The sequence below is a fragment of the Chrysemys picta genome, chromosome 7, assembly GCF_011386835.1.
Source record: "Chrysemys picta bellii isolate R12L10 chromosome 7, ASM1138683v2, whole genome shotgun sequence".
NCBI classification, from domain to species: Eukaryota; Metazoa; Chordata; order Testudines; family Emydidae; genus Chrysemys; species Chrysemys picta.
The window spans coordinates 116,236,728-116,257,815 of NC_088797.1; the positions used below are offsets into that span (position 1 = coordinate 116,236,728).

General features: G+C 42.4%; 1 protein-coding gene across 6 annotated transcripts in view; it reads right to left on the reverse strand.

Annotated features, from left to right (window-relative positions):
- The window catches only part of ATRNL1 (attractin like 1), a 976,173-nt gene that overhangs the window by 828,303 nt on the left and 126,782 nt on the right, over positions 1–21,088 (reverse strand). For all 6 annotated transcript variants that reach the window (XR_010589324.1, XM_005293856.5, XM_065552410.1 and 3 more), the window contains exons 6-7: positions 19,254–19,428; positions 13,064–13,151 (exon numbers count right to left, since the gene is read on the reverse strand). Coding sequence is in view for 5 of the 6 variants with exons in the window: in XM_005293856.5 (XP_005293913.1) it covers positions 13,064–13,151; positions 19,254–19,428 (263 nt within the window). In the remaining variant the exon portion in view is untranslated. The remainder of the gene's footprint in view (positions 1–13,063; positions 13,152–19,253; positions 19,429–21,088) is intronic.

Here is a 21,088-nt window from a genome sequence, read left to right on the forward strand (position 1 = left end):
GGCACTGGGAGCGGTGCATTACGGGCGGCTATCCCACAGAGCACCTCTTCCCATTCTGGTGCTGTGACTTGTGGAAAGGGGTCAGGGGAGGCGGGGCATTCTGGGTCCTGTCCCAACGCTCCGTAATGCATCGGTTCGCAACCCAGCAATCCCTCTGCTTCCGTCCACATTTGGCACCATCTTTCAACGTTTTTTGTGCTGCACGCTCTGTCTTCCCTTTCGGTCTGTGGGAATGGAGCCTGAACTGCTGAGGAATATGCTGACGAGTCCCACCAGCATGTCACGTTTGGCACTCGAGTTACTCCTTAAGATCCAAACTGACAGTGAGGACTCCGCCGATATCGACTCGAGTAGTGCATACAACACAAGATTGCTTGTGGCATTCACGGATATGCTTACCACCGTGGAACGCCACTTTTGGGCTCGGGAAACAAGCACTGAGTGGTGGGATCACATCGTCATGCAAGTTTGAGATGACGAGCAGTGGCTGCAGAACTTTCAGCTATTGCAATCTGGAAGCTGGCAACTCCAAACAGCTACTGATCGATCGTTAACAAGTTTGGAGTCGGGAAGTCAACCATTGGAATCATGTTGATGCAAGTTTGCAGGGCCATTAATCGCATCCTGCTCAGAAGAACCATGACTCTGGATAACGTGCATGATATTGTGGCTGGCTTTGCACAAATGGGTTTCCCAAACTGCGGAGGGGCGATAGATGGCATGCATATTCCAATTCTGGCACCAGCCCACCTAGCCTCCGAGTACATTAATCGGAAGGGCTATTTCTCTATGGTTCTCCAGGCGCTTGTGGATCACCGTGGGCCTTTCATTGACATTAACGCAGGCTGGCCCGGAAAGGTGCATGTCCACACATCTTTCGGAACACTGGCCTGTTCAGGAAGCTGCAAGCAGGGACTTTGTTCCCAGACCAGAAGATCACTGTAGGTGAAGTCGAAATGCCCATTGTGATCCTTGGAGACCCCACTTACCCCCGCTCACGAAACCCTACACAGGGAGCCTTGACAGCAGCAAGGAGCGGTTCAAGAACAGGCTGAGCCGGTGCAGAATGACTGTGGAGTGTGCTTTTGGCCGTTTAAAGGGCCACTGGCACTCTCTGTATGGGAAGCTAGACCTGGCCAATGACAGCATCCCCGCGGTTATATCCGCGTGCTGTACCCTCCATAACATTTGTGAAGGGAAGGGTGAAAGATTCACGGAGGCATGGACCTCGGAGGTTCAACACCTGGAGGCTGAATTTGAACAGCCAGAGAGCAGGGCTATTAGAGGGGCCCAGCACAGGGCTGCAAGGATTAAGGATGCCTTGAGGGAGCAATTTGAGGCTGAAAGCCACCAGTAATGTCTGGTGCCCTGCATGGAAGTGAACTGCAGTGGTTCCAATGTTAGTAGGAATCTGTTTGCTATGCTGACTTGCAGTGCCTGTTGCTTTCCTGGGCTAAGGTATCTTTTACTTTGTGCAATAAAATAGAATATTTTCAAAGCCAGAAAATTCATTTATTGAAAAGAAACACAACTGCTTGGGAAACAGAAAGTGCAAGGGGGTGGGGTGGGGAATGGTACAATCACAGATTTGCATATAACCTGTTATCATACTCAGCCTTCCGGTCTGGAGTGCTGTGCAATGAGTGCTACACTTCAGGATGGCTATACTGCATGGTGATTGGGGTTGAATGCAGTGGGTAAGGGTCGAAGTTTTCAGGGCTCGGTGGTGAAGCTACAGCTGTTGGAGGCAGCTGGTGGTGATAAGAACCCAGATGTTGGTGAAAGTGGGTTGGAGGTGACATGGGGGCACAAGAGTTTTGGAACAAGGGCTGCGGGGCGGGGGGCTGGCGGGCATAGTAGTGCTCTGCCTGCGTGGCTGCAAGCACCTGGCTCGAGTACGCTTGGCACTCCATGATGCTTATCAGCCGATCTGTGCTTTGCTGCCAAAGCTCAGCGTTTTTGTGCCGGCCATCCACATTCTGCTAGTGAATCCTCCTTTCACTCTCCCTCCACACCTGCGCTTTAGATTCTCGTTAAGTGACTGCTGCATTACTTCATACAACATGTCTTCTTTGCTTCTAGGTGGCCTCTTCCTGATTCTTTGCAGTCTCTCGGCTGGTGAAAACACGGACGGCGGAGATCTCAAGGTTGCATCTGTAAAGGCAAAATGCAACACTTAACAGAGACAGCATTGTTCACACCAGACAGAGTAATGATTCCCCTGTACTTAAGGAGGGCAAGCACAGTCTACACCAGGGGTCGACAACGTTCAGCACGCGGCTCGCCAGGGTAAGCACCCTGGCGGGCCGGGCCAGTTTTATTTACCTGCTGACGCGGCAGGTTCGGCCGATCGCGGCCCTCACTGGCCGCGTTTCGCCGTCCCGGGCCAATGGGGGCTGCGAGAAGCCGCGGCCAGCACATCGCTCGCCTGTGCCGCTTCTCGCCGCCCCCATTGGCCCGGGATGGCAAACCACGGCCAGTGGGGGCTGCGATCGGCCGAACCTGCCGCGTCAGCAGGTAAATAAAACTGGCCCGGCCCGCCAGGGTGCTTACCCTGGCGAGCCATGTGCCGAATGTTGCCGACCCCTGGTCTACACAATAGCATAATTTGCCCGTCTCAAAGCGAGCGCATGTAACCCACGGGAGCCACAAAATGGTGAGTAAGCACAGGGTCAAGGGGGGACTAATTCTTTCATGGCAGTACTGTCCTCTGGGTTTCTGTGCCTTGGGGAGAACCAACAGCTGCAGGGGGCCCCTATACTGAACACTGTCCCCACATTTTCCACAGGATTCATCCTGTTGAGGGTGACCTGGGAAGCAAGGGAGGGTCTTCTACTACAATGCAGCTTCCGCCCTGGCCCATATGCAGCTTGCCTGTGTGCAACAATGGTCCCACTCCCCCTCACGGCACAGTAACGCGGACATGTTAACCTGACTGGAACAAGGACCACAATGGCTCTCCCAAGAAACCTGCGCAAGCGCATTGCCCAAGTTCTCGCTGAGACCTTTGAAGAGATCACTGAGGCCGATTACCACAATGTTAGAGAGCACATCAACACCCTATTCTGCATCTAGGCATGCATGCAGCCCTAACCCTCCTTGCCCCAAGAGCCCGCACCGAATAACTTCCTTCCCAAAATAAAAGCCATTTACCGGGAACCTCCTCTGGTGTTTGTCCTTCCCCAAGCACCGGCTGCCGCGACTGGGTACCTTACTCCTGGCTTGAGAATAGCTCCTGGCTTCATGCATCTAGGGATTTTGCCGTGTCTTCCTCCACCTCAGCACCGCACTCCTGCTTTGCTCCTCCTCCTCCTCCTGCCTTGTTGGACTGGGCTCTGAAGTGTCTATGGTGGTACTTGGAGTGGAGGTGGTATCACGTATCAAGTATCAAGTCCAGCTCTTTGTAGAAACAGCAGGATGCAGGAGCAGCACTGGAACGGTGGTTTGCCTCACGGGCGTTGCGGTAGGCATTCCGCAGCTCCTTCACTCTAACCCTGTACTGCAGAGCGTCCCGATCATGGCCCCTTTCCATCATGTCCCTTGATATCTCCCCGAAGGTATCGTAATTCCTACGGCTGGAGCACAGCTGAGACTGGACAGCTTCTTCCACCCAAACACTGATGAGGTCCAGCACCTCGCCATTGCTCCATACCTGGGATCGCCTGGCAAGTGGAGGCATGGTCACCTGGAAAGATTCGCTGAGAGCACTCCACACCTGGATGAGCAAACAGGAAGGGGATTTTCAAAATTCCCTGAGAATTTTAAGGGTGGGTCTGATGGTTGGTCACCTGAGTCCAGGGCAGTAGAATTCAAACTGATGACCAGAGTGGCTAGAACAGGCATTGTGGGACACTCCTGGAGGCTGATCAGAGCGCATTAACAGACCAGGGCATCCACACTGGCGCTGCAGAGCTCCAGCGGGGGCACATCAAACATTATTCAACTCGCCGTGGTGGAGTACCAGGAGCGCTCTAGCCGCGGAGTCAGAGTGCTCTATGTGCCTTGCCAGCGTGGACGTGTGGTGAGTTAGAGCACACTGGGCTGCTTTAATGCACTCTATCTCACAAGTGTAGCCATGCCCTAAATTATACTCTGTTCAAACCAGCATCTATTTTATTCTGTGAGTATGTAAAGGAAGAATCAATCTTCAGTAAACAGAGATGTTCAATATTAGCATGAACTGTTGCCAGATATCAACTAGTTGGCAGAATGACAGTCCTTAGCTCTCTCTCTGGAGCCTGAATTTCTCCTGTCTGGCTATTGATAATGAAATGACAGTGAGAGGAGGAGCCAAATTAAATAATAGCAACTGTATAGTTAAAGACTGTGTTAAAAAATCTTCAGTACCTCCATACATCCCCCAATATGATAACTGAGAATTTTTGGAGAAATCTCCCTGTGGAAATTAAATTATACCATACTTAAAACTTGGGGACTGAAAATACACCAATTGGAATGGTATATATGCAGAATTTAGTATTTGTCACTTAGTTTTGGAGCAAAGTGGAAATTCTTATAAAAGGGACTATTGAATCTTCTCAGAGTAATAGATGTCCCTTGACTAAGAAGAAATAAGACACTGAATCTTTTCTCATGAGTATATGGGAAAAAAGGTCCAAGTGATAACGCTAGAAGGATGGAATTGATTATTCTGTTAGGGACTGATTATTTTCTTAAGAAAACATTCATGTTGGCATCCATGGAACACAAGATGATGATAATATCACTGCAGCCTATATGCTTCAAAGGTAAACGAACTCATCCAGGATACCTGTCTGCAGATTCCCAATAGACATTTACAGTCCCTCAGGCATGATGACTGCAACCTGATGTCTAATTTTAAATGCATCTGTGATCCAATTATTAGGTGTCAGATCTTTTCTGTTCTTGTCGACAGTACGCAAGCCTCACATTTAAAATATTTCTCTAGAAGTAGTAGTGATTACTAACTCTTTTTCGACCTTTTCACATATAAAAAGGTATGACCGATCCTGTTGTCCACAAGTCATACTATACAACCTTTACATTGGTTGTCTTTTTAGAGTAAGAGCACAATTTGTATCTCAGACTTTATACTATACGCCCATGTACCCTATTGTGCTGTTAAGGCAATTTTCTTGCTACATAATTTCAACCAATGGGATAAAGAACAAAAAAAACCATTTTGCAGACAGTACTTCAGTGCTGGAATGAAAGCAGGCTTCCCTAACAGAAGAAATGGAACGTATAGTGTAATATTGTGCCTAACTAAACCAAGTATTGTGAAGTAGTCATGTTCTTAAATTAATTGGCCCTTTTCTTTTTAGTAGATACAATACCTGACATACTAGCAAATCTTTAAAAGTACACCTTCACAAGTGACTACATACATGTATCAAGGGTGTTTACTGAAGACAAAATTTCCAATTAAAAGCCTCTATTTAACATGCATCCTCATTTTACAGATGTAGCAATAAAGGAATATACTATTGGTAATTCCGCTAGAATTGGATTATCTTTCAAAATATAAGACAGCTTTCAAAATCATGAACCCATGTAAATTGGCAATGGCTGGCACATTTTGGCAATAGTAGCCTTCTCTGATAGAATTCCCAGTTCTCTTTTCTCTCTCTAGAGGTACCTCTCCCTTGGCACCATAAATTTACCACAGGCCACCAAGCTATGAGTGAATAAGACAGCAGGGTGGGAACCACAATTGGCAATGCAGACTTATGCCTGCATAAGGAATATGTAATCTTTAGAGTGGCATTTTCAAAAGCACTCAATATTGCCCAAACACTGCTCCTACTGAAGTCTATGATAAAATATCCCATTGTCCCAGACATGGCAGAAAAAAGGCAAGACACCAGGAACTGTGGTTTAACAAAGTCATAACTTCATTAACTTAACATCTGGGAAACTCTGGCAGTAATTCCTCCACTGCAGGTCAACATTCCTTCCATAATCCATACTCTCGGGGGGAGGGCAGCCCTGAGCCCCTCCTTCCCGCTCCAAACTTTTAACCTGGACTGGCACACTTTCTGGCACCACACTACTCTCTCTTTGTACAAAAGTTGAGGGTATAGGGAAATGGGGTTGTGGCCCCTCACTGTAGTAGACATTAGAAGCCCTAGCTTCACACACCCCTATCTTCTTTAAGGAATAACCTCCCCTATTCCTGATTGCAATTCTAGTTTATCAGAAATCCAGAACCCCCTATTAAGTGAGTGCCTACATTGGACATTTGCCAAGTTGCAACAACATGAACTCATTATGACCTAATTTACCCACTTGGTCCCTGGGCTGATAAGAGAAAGGCAAAAAAACCACCACCACCCAGGCCATCTGGCATTGAGGGGGAAATTCCTTCCTAGCTCCCAAAAAGGGCAAGTAATGTGATGCCTACAGAGAGAGTCACAAACTCAGTGCTACTCTAATTTCCAAAGTGTGTATGAGTGTGCTGGGGACTGGGGTGCCCACAGACAGGCTTTGATGCACCTTTATTTCTAGCCAGTCAGCCAAGGAGCCCACTGGTACACTCCCAAGCTCACAAAATCTTTGAAGGGGTCCATGGATTTTCTTTCTCCTATTGGCCCAAACAAAGTCTCTCCACCTTAGAGGTCTTTGATAAAGGTGCGGGGGAGGGGAGTGGGGAGAGAGACTATTAACTTTAGTGATGCAGAGTTAGGCCAAAGCAGAGCACTTCTGAAAATCCCACCCCTACTCTTTACAAAGCCTCTAATTATTAAATGTTGTATTTGTCATTATGTCTAATATCTGACAAAGAAAGGGAACAGACTTTCCCCCCAAAAATCAATATATTACACAGAAAACAAAAATATTCAGAAATTCATGAAATAGAAAGCATATTTCAATATAGAACTTCTTAACACACTTTAATACAATTCCTACAAACTAAACTGTAATATTACACACAAAATGCAAATGAAATTGACTTTTTTATTATGAAATACCATGACTATAGTTAAGAAAAACAGTTGAGTAATGAATAAACTAAATCTCAAGAAATATCAACTCTTTAAAAATATGTTGCCCGTGTCATCAACATTTTAATTTGGATACAATATTCAGTATTTGAGGTTTTACCTATTTAAACCAATTTAAATTCCCCCAAAAGATAGGAAAGTAACAAATAAATCAAAATTAATTTAATAGAATGAATAGTTACAACATTACGTTAATATTTTGGCAAAGCACAAACCAACATTTCTGAAGAAAAATGCTTATTAATTTAACCAATATTAAATGTAAAGTTGACATTCATTTGGACAGCAGTTATATTTTGATTCAACAGCATGGCTACTGACAGTATATGTACGATCTGTGTCACATAATTCTTAGAAGAGAAATAACCGATACTTTTTAATTTTCCACCATTGTATTATACCAGTTTTCCCATATTCTCTAACAAGAATGAATATGATTCAAAAACTTTTAGCAGCCATGAAAACCACAGATAGATATCTTGTTTTATATCTGCATTTAAAATTATCACTGTGTAATGCAATGAAATACACTATCACAAATCTCAACACAAATTAATATTTCCTGACACATCACATCAATTACTTTTTACTGGCTGAAAAATTGCTCCATTAGAAAAATGTGCAACACCATTCTGGGACACTAGCTGATGTGTACCTAAGATACCTATTTTGTAGATTCTAGCCATTTCAGTTAACATAAAATGTAAATTAATTACTTTCATTAGACACACACAGTGATGGTTTTAATATTCTTCCTATTCACATTTGAAAGCACTTCACATCTGTTTTATTCTATTTTATTTTTTTAATTTTCAAACTCAGGGATGAGTAATTGACTTAATATTTTAAAAATGTGTTTTTGCTACAACTCTCGTAAGAAATAATTTTACTTCACTATGCCCTACCCTCCTTAAGCAGTAAGCAAGGATCAGGAAAAAGCAATATGACTCTTCATTTGTCAGATATTTTCTGAATCACTGCATGGAGACACTAGAGAGAGACTGAAATGACTATAAAGACAAAAATAATCAATTATATAACTCGCCTAACCTTGTACTGTGCTCAGCAGACCTTACATTGATGAATGACAGATGACTGGAGAAACAAAGTATTTTTTAAAGTGTCAGTTATGAAGTAAAGTTGTACAGTCTGTCATTAGCTCTTGTTATTTCCTCTGCCATCACAATGAAATGGCACAAAGATTAGTGTGCTGGGATGGCAAGTGGAAGAGGAAATAAGAAACTTTGTTCTCCTTATAACTCCCTTCACTAGGCAAGTTACCAAGAGGTAACAGAATTTATACTAAATGTTTTAGTTGATATAATTCACAGAGCTTGCTTCACATTACAGAAGCTCAATTATTACCTAAAAATGACAAGTTTCAGAGTAGCAACCGTGTTAGTCTGTATCTATAGGTCATCTCGATTATCACTTCAAAGGTTTTTTTATTCCTGCTGATGATAGCTCATCTCAATTGATTGGCCTCTTACAGTTGGTATGGCTACTTCCACCTTTTCATGTTCTCTGTATGTATAAATATCTTCTGTGTGTTCCATTCTATGCATCCGATGAAGTGGGCTGTAGCCCTCAAAAGCTTATGCTCAAATAAATTTGTTAGTCTCTAAGGTGCCACAAGTACTCCTGTTCTTTTTACCTAAAAATGAGTATACATGTCTCTCCATAATAACTAAGTATTACAGTACTACTCTATGGCAGTAGTTTTAAAAGCTTTTGAGGATCTCAGTAAAAAAACAACAGGGTTGGGGGGTTTTTTGGAATCTGACCCTTTAATTGAAAATAAAGTTGTCATACTGAAATGCATTAAAAATAATAAAACACCGAAGACGGTGCTTTTCTATAGTTTTGGAAGGCAGAATTTTGCTTTCCAGACCAGATATGTTAAATCTTCTGTTTTGATCAGGAGATTGTTTTTAGTGGTCTTTTCCTGTTCTCCTTTCTCTGTAGGCTGTTTATTTACAGATAAGCAAGGCCACTCTCTGCCAAACCTCTATGATTAGGCTCCCAGCCAAGTGGACTCTGATATAGAGATGAAGGCTGGAGAGTACAGCTCTCCAAACCACCTGTGACCGTAAACTCAGTACAATGGCTATGATACTCGTCAATACTCTAACCATCTCCACCTGACCACAGAGGCCTATAAACAGTAACCAGGGGTCCACAGCCAGGGCCAGAGTCCTCTTCTCCCAGCCAGGGAGTATCAGGCAGAGGCAACCACAGTGTTCCCCCTACTAAGTCTATCCAGACAGAAATCAGCGGCCAGACACTAGGCTCTCAATCATTTAGGGGCCAGAAGCCCAGCCAGAACATCTATTCCCCAAGCTACCCCTGAAAACACATTCACAATAGTCCTGGACCATACCAGGGCAGATTCTAGCCTGCACCTGGAATACTGGGCTCTCACACAACTGGTTACATCTCTGTGATTCTTTGCCGCAGACCTGGTTTAAGTTAAACCTCCTGCCAGCTGGCTAGCAACCCCAAGGGACTAAATACCAACTGTGGATGGCCAGAGCACAGTAGCTACAGCCACTTTCCAACATGCCCCATGCACAAGCAACACTGACTTTCTACCCACTGGAGACTCTCCCATGCTTAGGAGCTTGCATGTGGTTTCCACTCCTTTTTGCACCACTAATGGAAGAGATTGCCTGAGCAATCAATGTTTCAGCAACTGTCATGGGAGGTAAGAAGAAACTGAAAGAGAGCAGGGTCATCAAGCCCTTATACTGATGCTATGAGCATGCAACGCCAGAGGCACTAGAACCGACCCAACAGATATTGCTAAGGGAAACATTTCCGGCAATTGTGCTTGGGGCGCACAAATATCTACAATGGAATGGACATGTGCAAGCACTCAAAGAAGAACTAGTATTTGAATTGCACATATTTTAAATATATTGAAAGGAATAAAAAACAAAAACTATATAAAAATGTACTAACTATAGATTATAAGCTTTTAGGCCTCCTGGAAATGATTGCCAAAACAGTATTATGCTAACGAACTAATAAGAATATAACAATAAATTGAATTTTGAAAAATCTCAGCCTTTAATAGCAAGAAACAAACTCCATCAATGATTGAGGTCTACTGAATTGAAGAAAAACTTTGAATAAATCAGTTGTGTGCCAATAAGAGACTTTTCTAACCTCTGTACAGTATGTGTGTGATGGTTCATTTTATCTAGCTCTCAATCACTTCTAAGATACTGTATAGATCAAAATGAGAAACCAACTTGTGGATGTATAGTAAGTAACCGAAAGATGTACAGAATTAAACCATGTGACCTGTGGTTACCTCTTGCTATCAAAGGCTAACAGAGCAGTGAGAAAAGACCTTTGAAGCATTATGTAAGTGTTCTGAAGTAAATTATAATAGCCTACACAAGTGCATGCATACATCTAATGGCCACAATGAACCAGCTGATAAAATAATTTTGCCTAAGTGGTATTAAAGCAAATACAGAAACTATTTACTCCTTTTTAATTCTAGGAACAGCTCTTGATCAAATCAGTGAAATCATATTTGAAGGGCTATATGGTCTCAACATCAATACCAAAGAATTAGCTTTCTTTGATAAAACCTTACTTATTAAATTAATATAATCTGGAGTGGAGGGAAGTGAATTTAGAGTTTCTGCAAGTGTCAAATTGACTGGCTTGAATACTGAAGTTCTTTGTCTATACAAAGAGCAATACCACTATAGTCATTCTTACATCACCCTACCCGTGTGCTTCATCCTTGTTCCTTCAGAATTCAATCTTAATCCCCTTTATTCTTTGATTGTCTTGAAACTGCCAACAATAGTGGCAATTATGATGGAAAATTTTGTAATGTGACTACCAGATCACTAGAAATCCAAATAATATTACCAACCACATTCATTTTCTGTGAAACTGCATTTTATTGTATGCCTAGGGGTATGCAAGAAAAGATGGTATTGTCTAACTTCATACTTTAACACCCCCCTTATTCATCATTTAGCGAAGATATCCACATTTATTTCTCTAATGTCAGAAACTATTCCATCAAGGCTCTTAATTTTTCTTCTATGAATTCCTTCCAATTTGCTGATTTCCTTCTATTATTGAGGTGTTTGGAACTATATGCAGTCTTCTTCATGGTGGTGCATCAATGCCACGCAGAGAGAGACGAACAACTTCCTAATAGCCAGTTTGGTCATGAGAAGAGGTGTTTAAGATAATGCCATGTAAAGCTTTAGATGGGTCTAAAAGCAAGAATGCTTCTATGCTTTCCTGCCTATAAATGCATAAAAATGTCTAGGGCACTTTATATAACTATACATCAGCGAGAATCTTCTGATCTTTTTACCTTCAGAATAAAACATTTCAACACTTCAACTTTAACTAAAGTAGCTTTCTAAGGAATGGCACAGTAAGTTATTTCATTCTCCACAGAGTCAATTATATAGCTTCAATTTACTTTGCACCACAATCAGGCTACACTGGCTCCTATGCTCTCACTTTGGTCTGGAGTGAGACTTTAAAATCTCAGGAGTTAAAGTTTAAAACTTAATCTAATCACTTCTTTCTGTGGATATTTTTGTTCTTAAATAAAAAGTGTTATATAATGACTAGTCCACAGCTCAAAGCTGCCATCTCCAGGTACTCTTCTACAATAAATTAGGTTCCTGTTCAATTTCTTGAAGATCTCAAAAAGTAAATAATCAAACTTTGTCCTAGAAAGATTTTAAAGGATTTTTAAAAGTCTGTACATTTTGAATATAGTTCAACTGAAATTCTTTCATCTTACTCACATGTGAATACTCATTTGGCCCATACTAATTTCACAACTGATTATTTAATCATCTGTTTTATACTGCTGGTCTTGTATGTTCACTAATTGCAGATACTAATTACCAATAAATTTGGTTTCACTGAATAATATCTTTTCAGATGTGTGCCTACAGCTCTCATTATTATCATCAAGAGCTGTATGTCCACACTGAGGTTGAAATAGATCCCTATGTTATCATGTCCTTTTATTACAATTACTGCTTTTTAAAATTTTCTATATATTGCTGGTAAAAGAACATTTAAAACAGATGCAGATTACACTGAAATAGCACAAGAAAAGTATTTGTAGAGTGAAATTTAGAAGCCTTAAATTATTTGTTTAAGCATTTATTAAATCACATATTACTAGAGTGGTCACTATCTAAAAAGTTCACATTGGCCAACAGCAGTAATGACAGGAGATAATGGTTAGGGCATTTTGTCTTAAGTCAACTGAACTGGAAACCCTTTTATATATCAGGACCTAAAACCAAGGTTCTGTGTTTCTCCTGCAAGAGTCAATGAGATTGCTAACATTTAAAGCTACCTAAAGAATTACACTGCATTCCCTGAATACCTTACGCTGCTTTAAAAGTCGGAGAGGTCTCAAACTATAGGCCAAGAAAATCTGATTTTAAAAATTGTGTTTAATTATAAGTATCGACTCCGCATCTGTATACTGTTAATGTAAACAGGCTTTTTAATTAAAAAAAAAAAGCCTTTGAGTTTACCTTCAAGAAAGCAGCACAACAGCTTTCTCTAAGACTTAGTTCAGTTTTTCCAGAGATTCTGCCATAGCAACAAAACTGACAGTTCAGTTTACCTATACATCTTACAGTACATGATACTACTGTACTGCAATTTTATTTTTGTAATACAGCTATGGCCCTGCATGTGCTAGCAAGACGACAGTGAAATTGAAATAAGTAAATTAACAAAAAAATGTACTTCTGACGTCAACAGTTCAAATTACACAAAACCATACGCTCCTATTCTGCACTATTTTACTCAGTCTCAGTTTTCAGAGTTTAGGGTCAGCTTGAAAACTGAGTTACCATCAACATTAAGAAATGGTACAACAATCTTTCTAAGTCAGGACTGAAGAAGCTTATGGCACAAGTGTAAACCTAGAAACGAGATTATCCTCACAGTTTAAAATTTATGGCTAATCACATTTTCAGCTTCAGACTGCCATTTGCACAATATATGATCATTAACATTGCACATGAAAGAATGAATTAAAATATTAAAATTATCCCAACCTGATATAAAGCAAGACTGTGTCCATATCTCTGGAGAGGTCCTTTTGATACAGGTACTACATTCCATATGTTGCTGTCTAAATTATAGCTAAAAGATAAACAGAGAAGTAAACATTTTATTATCTAGAACAAAATGCTGGGTTTGGACATTTCTGGACACGTCATTTTCTTGCATTATACATACTAGACATAAAATCCCTATTTTTCTGAATGTTTTTTCTTGCTCTGGGCTTCAATATTCTAGTATGGAATTGTGAAAATCAGGAAAATGTCACTTTATAGGCATATATCAAATAAAATTATGATTACAAGGATCCATTTGGCCAACTCTGTATTTCATGATTCATATCCTGTTCATTAATGCATACAAATATGTTTAATAGTGGCATAGTATTGTTACAATAGTATGTTTACAGTATTATTACAATAGTTAACATATGGTTTAAAACATACAGCATGTCTTTCAAAAACGAAGGTGCAATGAGACTTCATTCTTTGCTTCTATCCAAAAGGAAAGTTACCTGAAGTCATAGTTCCTTTCCTCATTTTACCATTAATGAAATCTAAAACTGATGTGCAGTGCTGATGTGCACTGTTAAATAGCTAGGGTATTCTGCCTTAGAGGTATTTTAGGAATGGAGTGAAGCAATTACTTTGTATATATCATGTCAGATTCTATGGTCCGGCCAATAAACTGTGGGGAAGGAGGGAGACGCTTGGGGCAAAAGCAGCTTCAAGCCACTTTGCTTTCCAGCTTCTCTCCTAATAGCGACTATATAAAATTGTACCAGATGCTAAAAGACCAGCTTTAGGCCTACTTTGTGCCAACAGAGCAGTACAAAACAGTCACAGCACACTGGAGTATCGGGCCTATAGTTTGTAAAATGTTTTGGGATGACCATTGCTATACGTATACTATATTTTTATTGAATTTTCCAAATTCCCTTAATATACTGATTTTGCCAAGAAAATTCCTCTTTCTTGGTCAAAGAGCTTTCATTTATTTCGAGAAACCCTGAATCATTGTTTTAAGCATATATCTCTTGCCAAGACAGGTGAACAAAGTTATAATTTGATTCTAATTAGCACTCCCACCAGTTGTTAAGTAGTCCCTTCCTTCCTGCCTGTGAAAACAGCAGAGAAATCACTTCCAAAATCCTCTTATTATTTCAAGCAAACATCAGCATCAAAAGGAACTAGCATCTGGAATGTGAGACGTTTGATCACAAGGCTGCATGTGTAAAATTATAAGTCATTCTTGATAAAACTGAATTACAAAATATTACATGACACAAATATTCTAATTTAAACATATTAAGCACCAGTACTGAAAAAACAAAAGGGACAAATTCTTCTCTGAGTGATGCATGCACAAACGGAGAGTAATCCTATCGACTTTAATTATTTCCAATAAATACTGAGGTAACTCACAGCAGAATTTGGCCCACAGTATTTTACTTTAGTCCTAGAAACTCACATTGTTTCTCTTAGTACTTTAATCTTGCTTTTTCATGCACTTCCTCCTTCCACCACCGTCACTCTGTCTCATCGAATCTTGTACAGTACTCAAGGTAAAGCGGTAGCGGAAGAAAGACACAGTTGAGTTGGTCCTACCATGGGTGTAGGAGGGCATCAACCTCTGGTGGCTGAGGGCTCCCCTGGAGCAGTATGTTTTGCATTTGCTGATCACTTGCAAAGTGAACAGATTTCTGGCAGAAATCCCCCACTGAGTGAAAATGTCATGTACTACCAAATTGTGAAGTTCCCACTCCTGGTTGAGCACAAAATGTCTGCTGAGCGAGTCTGAGAATACCTTCTGTGTCCCAGGTACATAGGCTGCAGACAAGAGTATTTGGTGGTTAATGTAACAATTCCAGAGATTGATCACCTCTGCGCTTAATGCGGATGAACTCGTCCCTCCCTGTTTGTTGATGTAAAAAACAGTGGTGGTGTTGTCAGATGTAGTGAGGTGGTGTGGCCTCCCTCCTAGCCAGAGGAGGAGGGACCAGTCTCTCCGCCCACTGGGCAGTGTCCAACCGGGCCCGGCCCTCCCACCAGAAGTTGAGAGGCGGTGCAGGAAGTACAAAAGGTGGAGCTCCCAGCCCAGGGAGGCTGAACCAGAGAAGGAGACAGACATGTCCTGCTTGCTACTGCCCGCAGACCCTGCAGCCGAGCCAGATGGCGGCCTGGACCTAGAGAAGCTGAGGTTAAGGAGTAGCTGGAGCTGTTGGGACTGCTAGTGGCCGAATACCCTGACAAACTGGAGACTACAGAGCTGGATCTGGAACTCTGGTAGGAAGTAGCCCAGGGGTTTAGTTTGACGGTGCTGTGGCTTAACAGCCAGCCAGCATGTTGTGAGAGGATCCCCGCTGACCCGGCAGCGGGACACCCTGCCACTGTTAGGGTCCTGGGCTGGAATGCAGTGGAGTCGGGCAGGCCTGCGTTCCCCTACCCCTGCCACCACACCCCTGGGGTAGCAGTGTCCCCGCCATAGGCCACGTGGCAAGTGCTTGCCACTCCCCTGCCTAAGGGTTAGTGTTATAGACTGCTTATCAGCTCTACCCTGCCTAGGGCCTCTTGACCATTTGGACTTAACCCTGTCACAAAGGCCGGACACTGCACCCACTCTGCTAATTCCTCCAACAGTAGGCCATGATCCTGGTGACATACTGACGCGGGGTGGCCTCCCTCCGAGCCAGAGGAGAAGGGACCACTGTGCCCCTACAACATCAGACATGATAAGAACATGATGCAAGCGGATGAAGGGACGAAACGACTGGCATGTTTTTCTCACAGCTCAAAGTTCCAGGATGTTTATGTGCATCCTGGATTCTCCGGGAGTCCATGCTCCTTGAGCCAGGTGGCTGTTGAGGTGAACTCCACTCCTTCCCCCAGCCCACCAAAGATTCATCAGCGATAATCATCTTGTCTGGGGAGAAAGTAAGAAAAGGAACCTCTAAACATATGTGACGTGCGTCTGTCCACCATTAGAGGGATGATAGCACCTTGTCAGGGACTATCAGCATGGAAACCATGGAATGGTGGTTCAGCAAGTAAACAGACTGGAGCCATGTCTGGAAGCAGCAAAGGTGGAGTCGTGCAAAGGGGATCACGTAGGTACATGAAGCCAAGTGGCTGAGGAGGGACAGACAAGTTCTGGCTGGTACATATGGATAGTTCATGATGTGAGTTATGATGTTGCTCATTGCCTGGACCCCGTCTGCTGGTAAGTAAGCTCATACTGTGACCAAACTTATGGTAGCTTCTATGAAGTCCAAAGACTGTGTGGGGTCTACGATAGATTTCTGGACATTGATGCTGACTCTGAGGGAAGAAAGAAGGTTGAGTAACATGGAGGTTGACACCTGGGATTCTTGCCTGGCCCTACGAATAGGAGCCAGTCATCAAGATATGGAAACATGAAGACACCATAACATCTGACATAAGCCACTATGACGGAAATAACTTTGATGAATACTCTGGGCATGGTGGCTATCCCAAATGAGAGCATTCTGTACTGGAAATTGTGGGTACCCACTGTGATTCTCAGGAAATGTCTGTGGGGCAGATAAGCATCGTGAAAGTGAGCATCCTTCATATCGAGAGCCGTATACGACATGCCCTTCTCTAGGGATGGAATTATCACTATTAGTGTGACCCTATGCAACTTGAGCTTGTGGATGAAGCAACTGAGGTGCCAGAGATTGAGGACTGGTCCACCTCTTTCTTCTTAGGTAACAGGAAGTAAGTTAAGTAGAATCCTGTTCCCTGATATTCTGGGGGAACATGTTCTATTGCTCCCCTTTGAAAGAAGGAGTTCACCTCCTGAGTGAGAATGCTGTTGTGCGAGTGGTCCCTGAAGGGGTCAGGCAGGGGGCCCTTAGAAGAGTTAGCATGATAAACTCGATCGTATAGCCATGGTGGATGATGTTCAACACCCATCTGTCCATTGTTATTGTATTCCTAGCATGGCAAAAAAGAGTGCTAAATGACCCCCAAAGGGAGTAGGAGGGTTCTGAGGTGGTAGACATAGTGGTTGGCAGCTCTCAGGCGTGCATCAGAAATTCTTCTTGGCCGGAGGTTGCAGCTGTGACATTGAAGCCTGTGAGGGGGGACCCTGGGAGGCAAGACCTCTGTCTCTTTTGATGTTTCCTCAGAGACTCTTAAAGTCTCAGAGTAGAATTGAGGAGATCTATAGCATTGAGTGAGTGGTTGGCAGTGGAATTTTCACTTCAGGGCAGGAGTGTAGATGCCCAGCGTGCGAAGGGTGGCCCTGGAATCCTTGAGTGTATGCAGCAATTCATCCATCATCTGGTTAAAAAGCTGGGATTCATTGAAAGGGAGGTCTTCAATAGTGTTCTGTACCTCCCTAGGGAAACCATAAGAATAGAGCCAAGACTCCCTACACATGACTATGGCCATAGACATGGCCCTGAAGAAGGCATCTGCTGCATCCACCGCCGATTGGAGAGCTGTTCTGGCCACCAGCTTCTCTTCTTCAAATATGCCCTGGAAATGAGCCTGATGTGCTGTGGTGGGCTATCAGTAAATTCCTTGAATTTACTGTAATTCAGGAAGCCATATTTGGCTAGTAATGCCTAATAATTAACTGTCCTGAATTGCAGGCTAGAAGAAGAAAATACCTTGTCTCTCGAAAGGTCCAGATGTTTGCCCTCTTCATCAGCTGGTGTGGATTGAGGATGTTGTTGTTTGGCCCATTCAGTCTCAGCTTGCACTACTAAAAAGTTTGGAGGAGGGTGAGATAAAAGGAACTCAGAACTCTTGGCAGGAACATAGTAGCACTTTTCAGCCCCTTTAGGGGTAGCTGTGCCACACTGTGCTAGAAGGCTCCAGAATAGCTTTTTTAATTGGTAATGAAATTCTCACCAGTCTCAAGGTGTGAAGGATATATCTAGCAACTTGTGTTGGGGAAGTCTTGAATTTCTTCCAGGGGAATTTGGAGTTCCCCTCTGACAATCCACAACAGTTCCTGAAATTTTCTAAAGTCATCCAGTGGGGAAAGGGATGCTGTAATCATCGCCTCATCCAGAGATGAAGAGGGAAATCTTGCTAGATGGCAGCACTGCTGGTACTGGACTAAAAAAAAAAAAAAAAGAGTTCCTCCTCCACCACCAGACCCGAACACCTGCCAGAAGGATCTCTTAAGAGTGAGGCAGGCAAAGGAGCCCTTGCGGCAAGTGTGGGTTTCGAGGGGAGGGTATTGTGACTAGGGTATCCAATATGGCCAATAGGCTGGATCTGAGGGAGGTTGTCCCTGCAACCAGGGGGGCCAGAAATGTATTTTTTTAATAAAAGCCAAATTTCTCACATAATCACTTGACTCCAAAAGTTGGTGTTTTAAGAAAAATATCAAATATCACAAGACTTGAAATAAAATCACAACAGTTGGCAAAATTGGTCTTACTAAAATTTTTGATTGGCTAACTCCTTTTTTTCACATTAACATCCTCATGTAGTAAACCACTACCTCTTAGCCCAAGTAGTATTGGTTCAATCCTATGAAGTGCTGAGCACTTCCTGTGGGGTTGACCTTAATTCCTATTAACTTTAATAGGAGTTGAGGGCATTCAGGACTTAACATAATGAAGTCTGCTAAGAAGGGAAAGGGGATAAAGAGAACAGGAAGACAGAACTGGGAAAGAAGGTATATAAAACATAGCTAATGTTATATATATTACCCCACCCCACGTCTGATTTTTTTTTTTATTTAGATTGTAAGCTCTTCAGGGCAGCAACCTATCTTTCTTAGAGAACTTTGGAAAGCTATATAAATAATAAAATAGCAAGTAAATTCACATTAACATTAATTATAATATGTCTATTTTAATATAACTAACATTGCAAAAAGCATTCTAGGTATATTTACAAACAATACATTCAAATGAAAGTATTTTGTCACACTGCAAATATCTTAAATATTTTAGAGCCCAAAAGAGTAACAGCAACTGTTATAAAAAAGTGCCAGTGTCATGAACTAATATTGTTTACATTGTTTTAATTCTCAGCCATTAAAAAAATATGACTAGAACACAGAAAATTTTAATTAATAAGATTCCTTTAAAATAGATTGATAAGGCTTTCATGAAAATGAAGGATAGTAATTCAATGGAATGTTATTTACCTAGCAAAGATCAATTCCACAAAGAATAACAAAGAGGGAATCACTTACTTTAATACCATTTGGAATGAACTGTAGTTAAAGGTATATCCACCAATCACCCACATAAATTTTCCATGTAGAACTGCTTTATGGGAAGCCCGACCTACAGAAGGACTGAATGGCTTTACATTTGGTAGAATCCAGTAAGACTCCATGGAAGGAACGTTCAAAGAACAATCAGGGCCTGTTTTACAAACAAACATATGTAAGTTGTATAGTCTGTTAGGCAAAGGTATTAAAAGCTCTACAATGTAGAAATTAGAATGGTTTAATTATAGATGTCAAGATTGCTCATTTTGACAGTACGCTGATTTTTATGTTTAACAGCAGCTTGAGGCATAATTTAGATAACAAGGCAAGCCACTGACATTAAAAATGTTATATTTGCTCAAGTAATAAAAGGTAGATTTCTGCATTCGACTCAGACTCAGAAAAGATACCGTATGAATCACAAAATGAAAGGAAGACATACCAAATTTTCAGATGCTGATTAGTCATAAAAGGGTAGCAAAGGGTATACTATACATTACCATGGAGAAAAATCATACTGCTATTTGATCTAACCTGGGTAATTTTATATCAAGGTACATAACACTTCAGTACATTATGTTACAGTATATATTATACTATGTTACATCTGGGGAAACAAATGTAGTGTTTGCCAGTGCCATAGTGCACATGTTTTTGAGAGGAAAATGCAGCACAGAGTGCTTTATGAAAAAAACAGAGTTGAATATAAAATATTTTATAGATTCTTCTATAGAGCTGCCAAAAGCAACACTCAGAAATCTACTGTTTTAGCAGGAAAAAAAAACACTTTATTCTAACATTTGGTAGCTGTTTATTGCAAGAGAAATTTGTTGTTGAATGACAAGTATTTTAAAACCACTCACAGGAAAAGATGTTTATAATCACAGACATGAGATTATATATTTTTTTAAAGATTTTATGTTCTATAGGCAAGAGGAAACTTTAAAATTTTAATGTTTCAAGACTAAGTATGTTTAGGGCTTTGCTAGAAAGGTGGCACAGTTTGCACTATTCACCTTACGTCAGTTATTGTCCACACTGAGTGACTGGTGTTTCTTTTTGTTTAGGGAACAATGAATTATTTGGTGATCCTAGATATCCTATTCTGGTTTTGGTGTCATCAGTCACGCAATACAACTTTTGTTGTAAAAAGTGATGGCAGATAGATATTCCAGGACAGTTAAATTATTAAACCACTTTGATGCTGAAACTGAGGAAGGTGATAAGTCTCTCCAACTTGGACAGTTGGGAGATAAAGCTTTATTCCAAGCCATAAGAAATTACTGAACCCTAGGGCGAAGGCTGCTAAGGGTGGTCTGGTGTAGTTCTCTCACTTTCTAGGGGACAGGGCTGGCTCTAACTTTTTTGCTGCCCCAAGCAGCAAAAAAAAGCGCCGCCCCGCCGAGCCCCCCGCCCCGCCGGAACCCCCCCCTGCCCTGAGCGCCGCGCCCTGCGCCGCCCCCCCTCCAAGCACCGCCGGAACCCGCCCTCCCCCCCCCGCTGAGCGCCACACTGCGCCGCTGGGAACCCCCCCCCCCCCAGAGTGCCGCCCCCCCGCCGAGCGCCACGCCACCAGAACCCCCCCTGAGTGCCGCGCCCCCCGCCGAGCGCCGCTGGAGCGCCCCTCCCCCCCATGGAATGCCGCACTGCGCTGCCCCCCCGCCACCCCAAGATTGGCCGCCCCTTACCAGGTGCCGCCCCAAGCATGTGCTTGGTTGCCTGGTGCCTGGAGCCGGCTGTGCTAGAGGAACAGAGTGTTGGCTCACTAAAAATTGGTCTGCATCCAAAGTGACATACAACTGGAGGTTCACCAG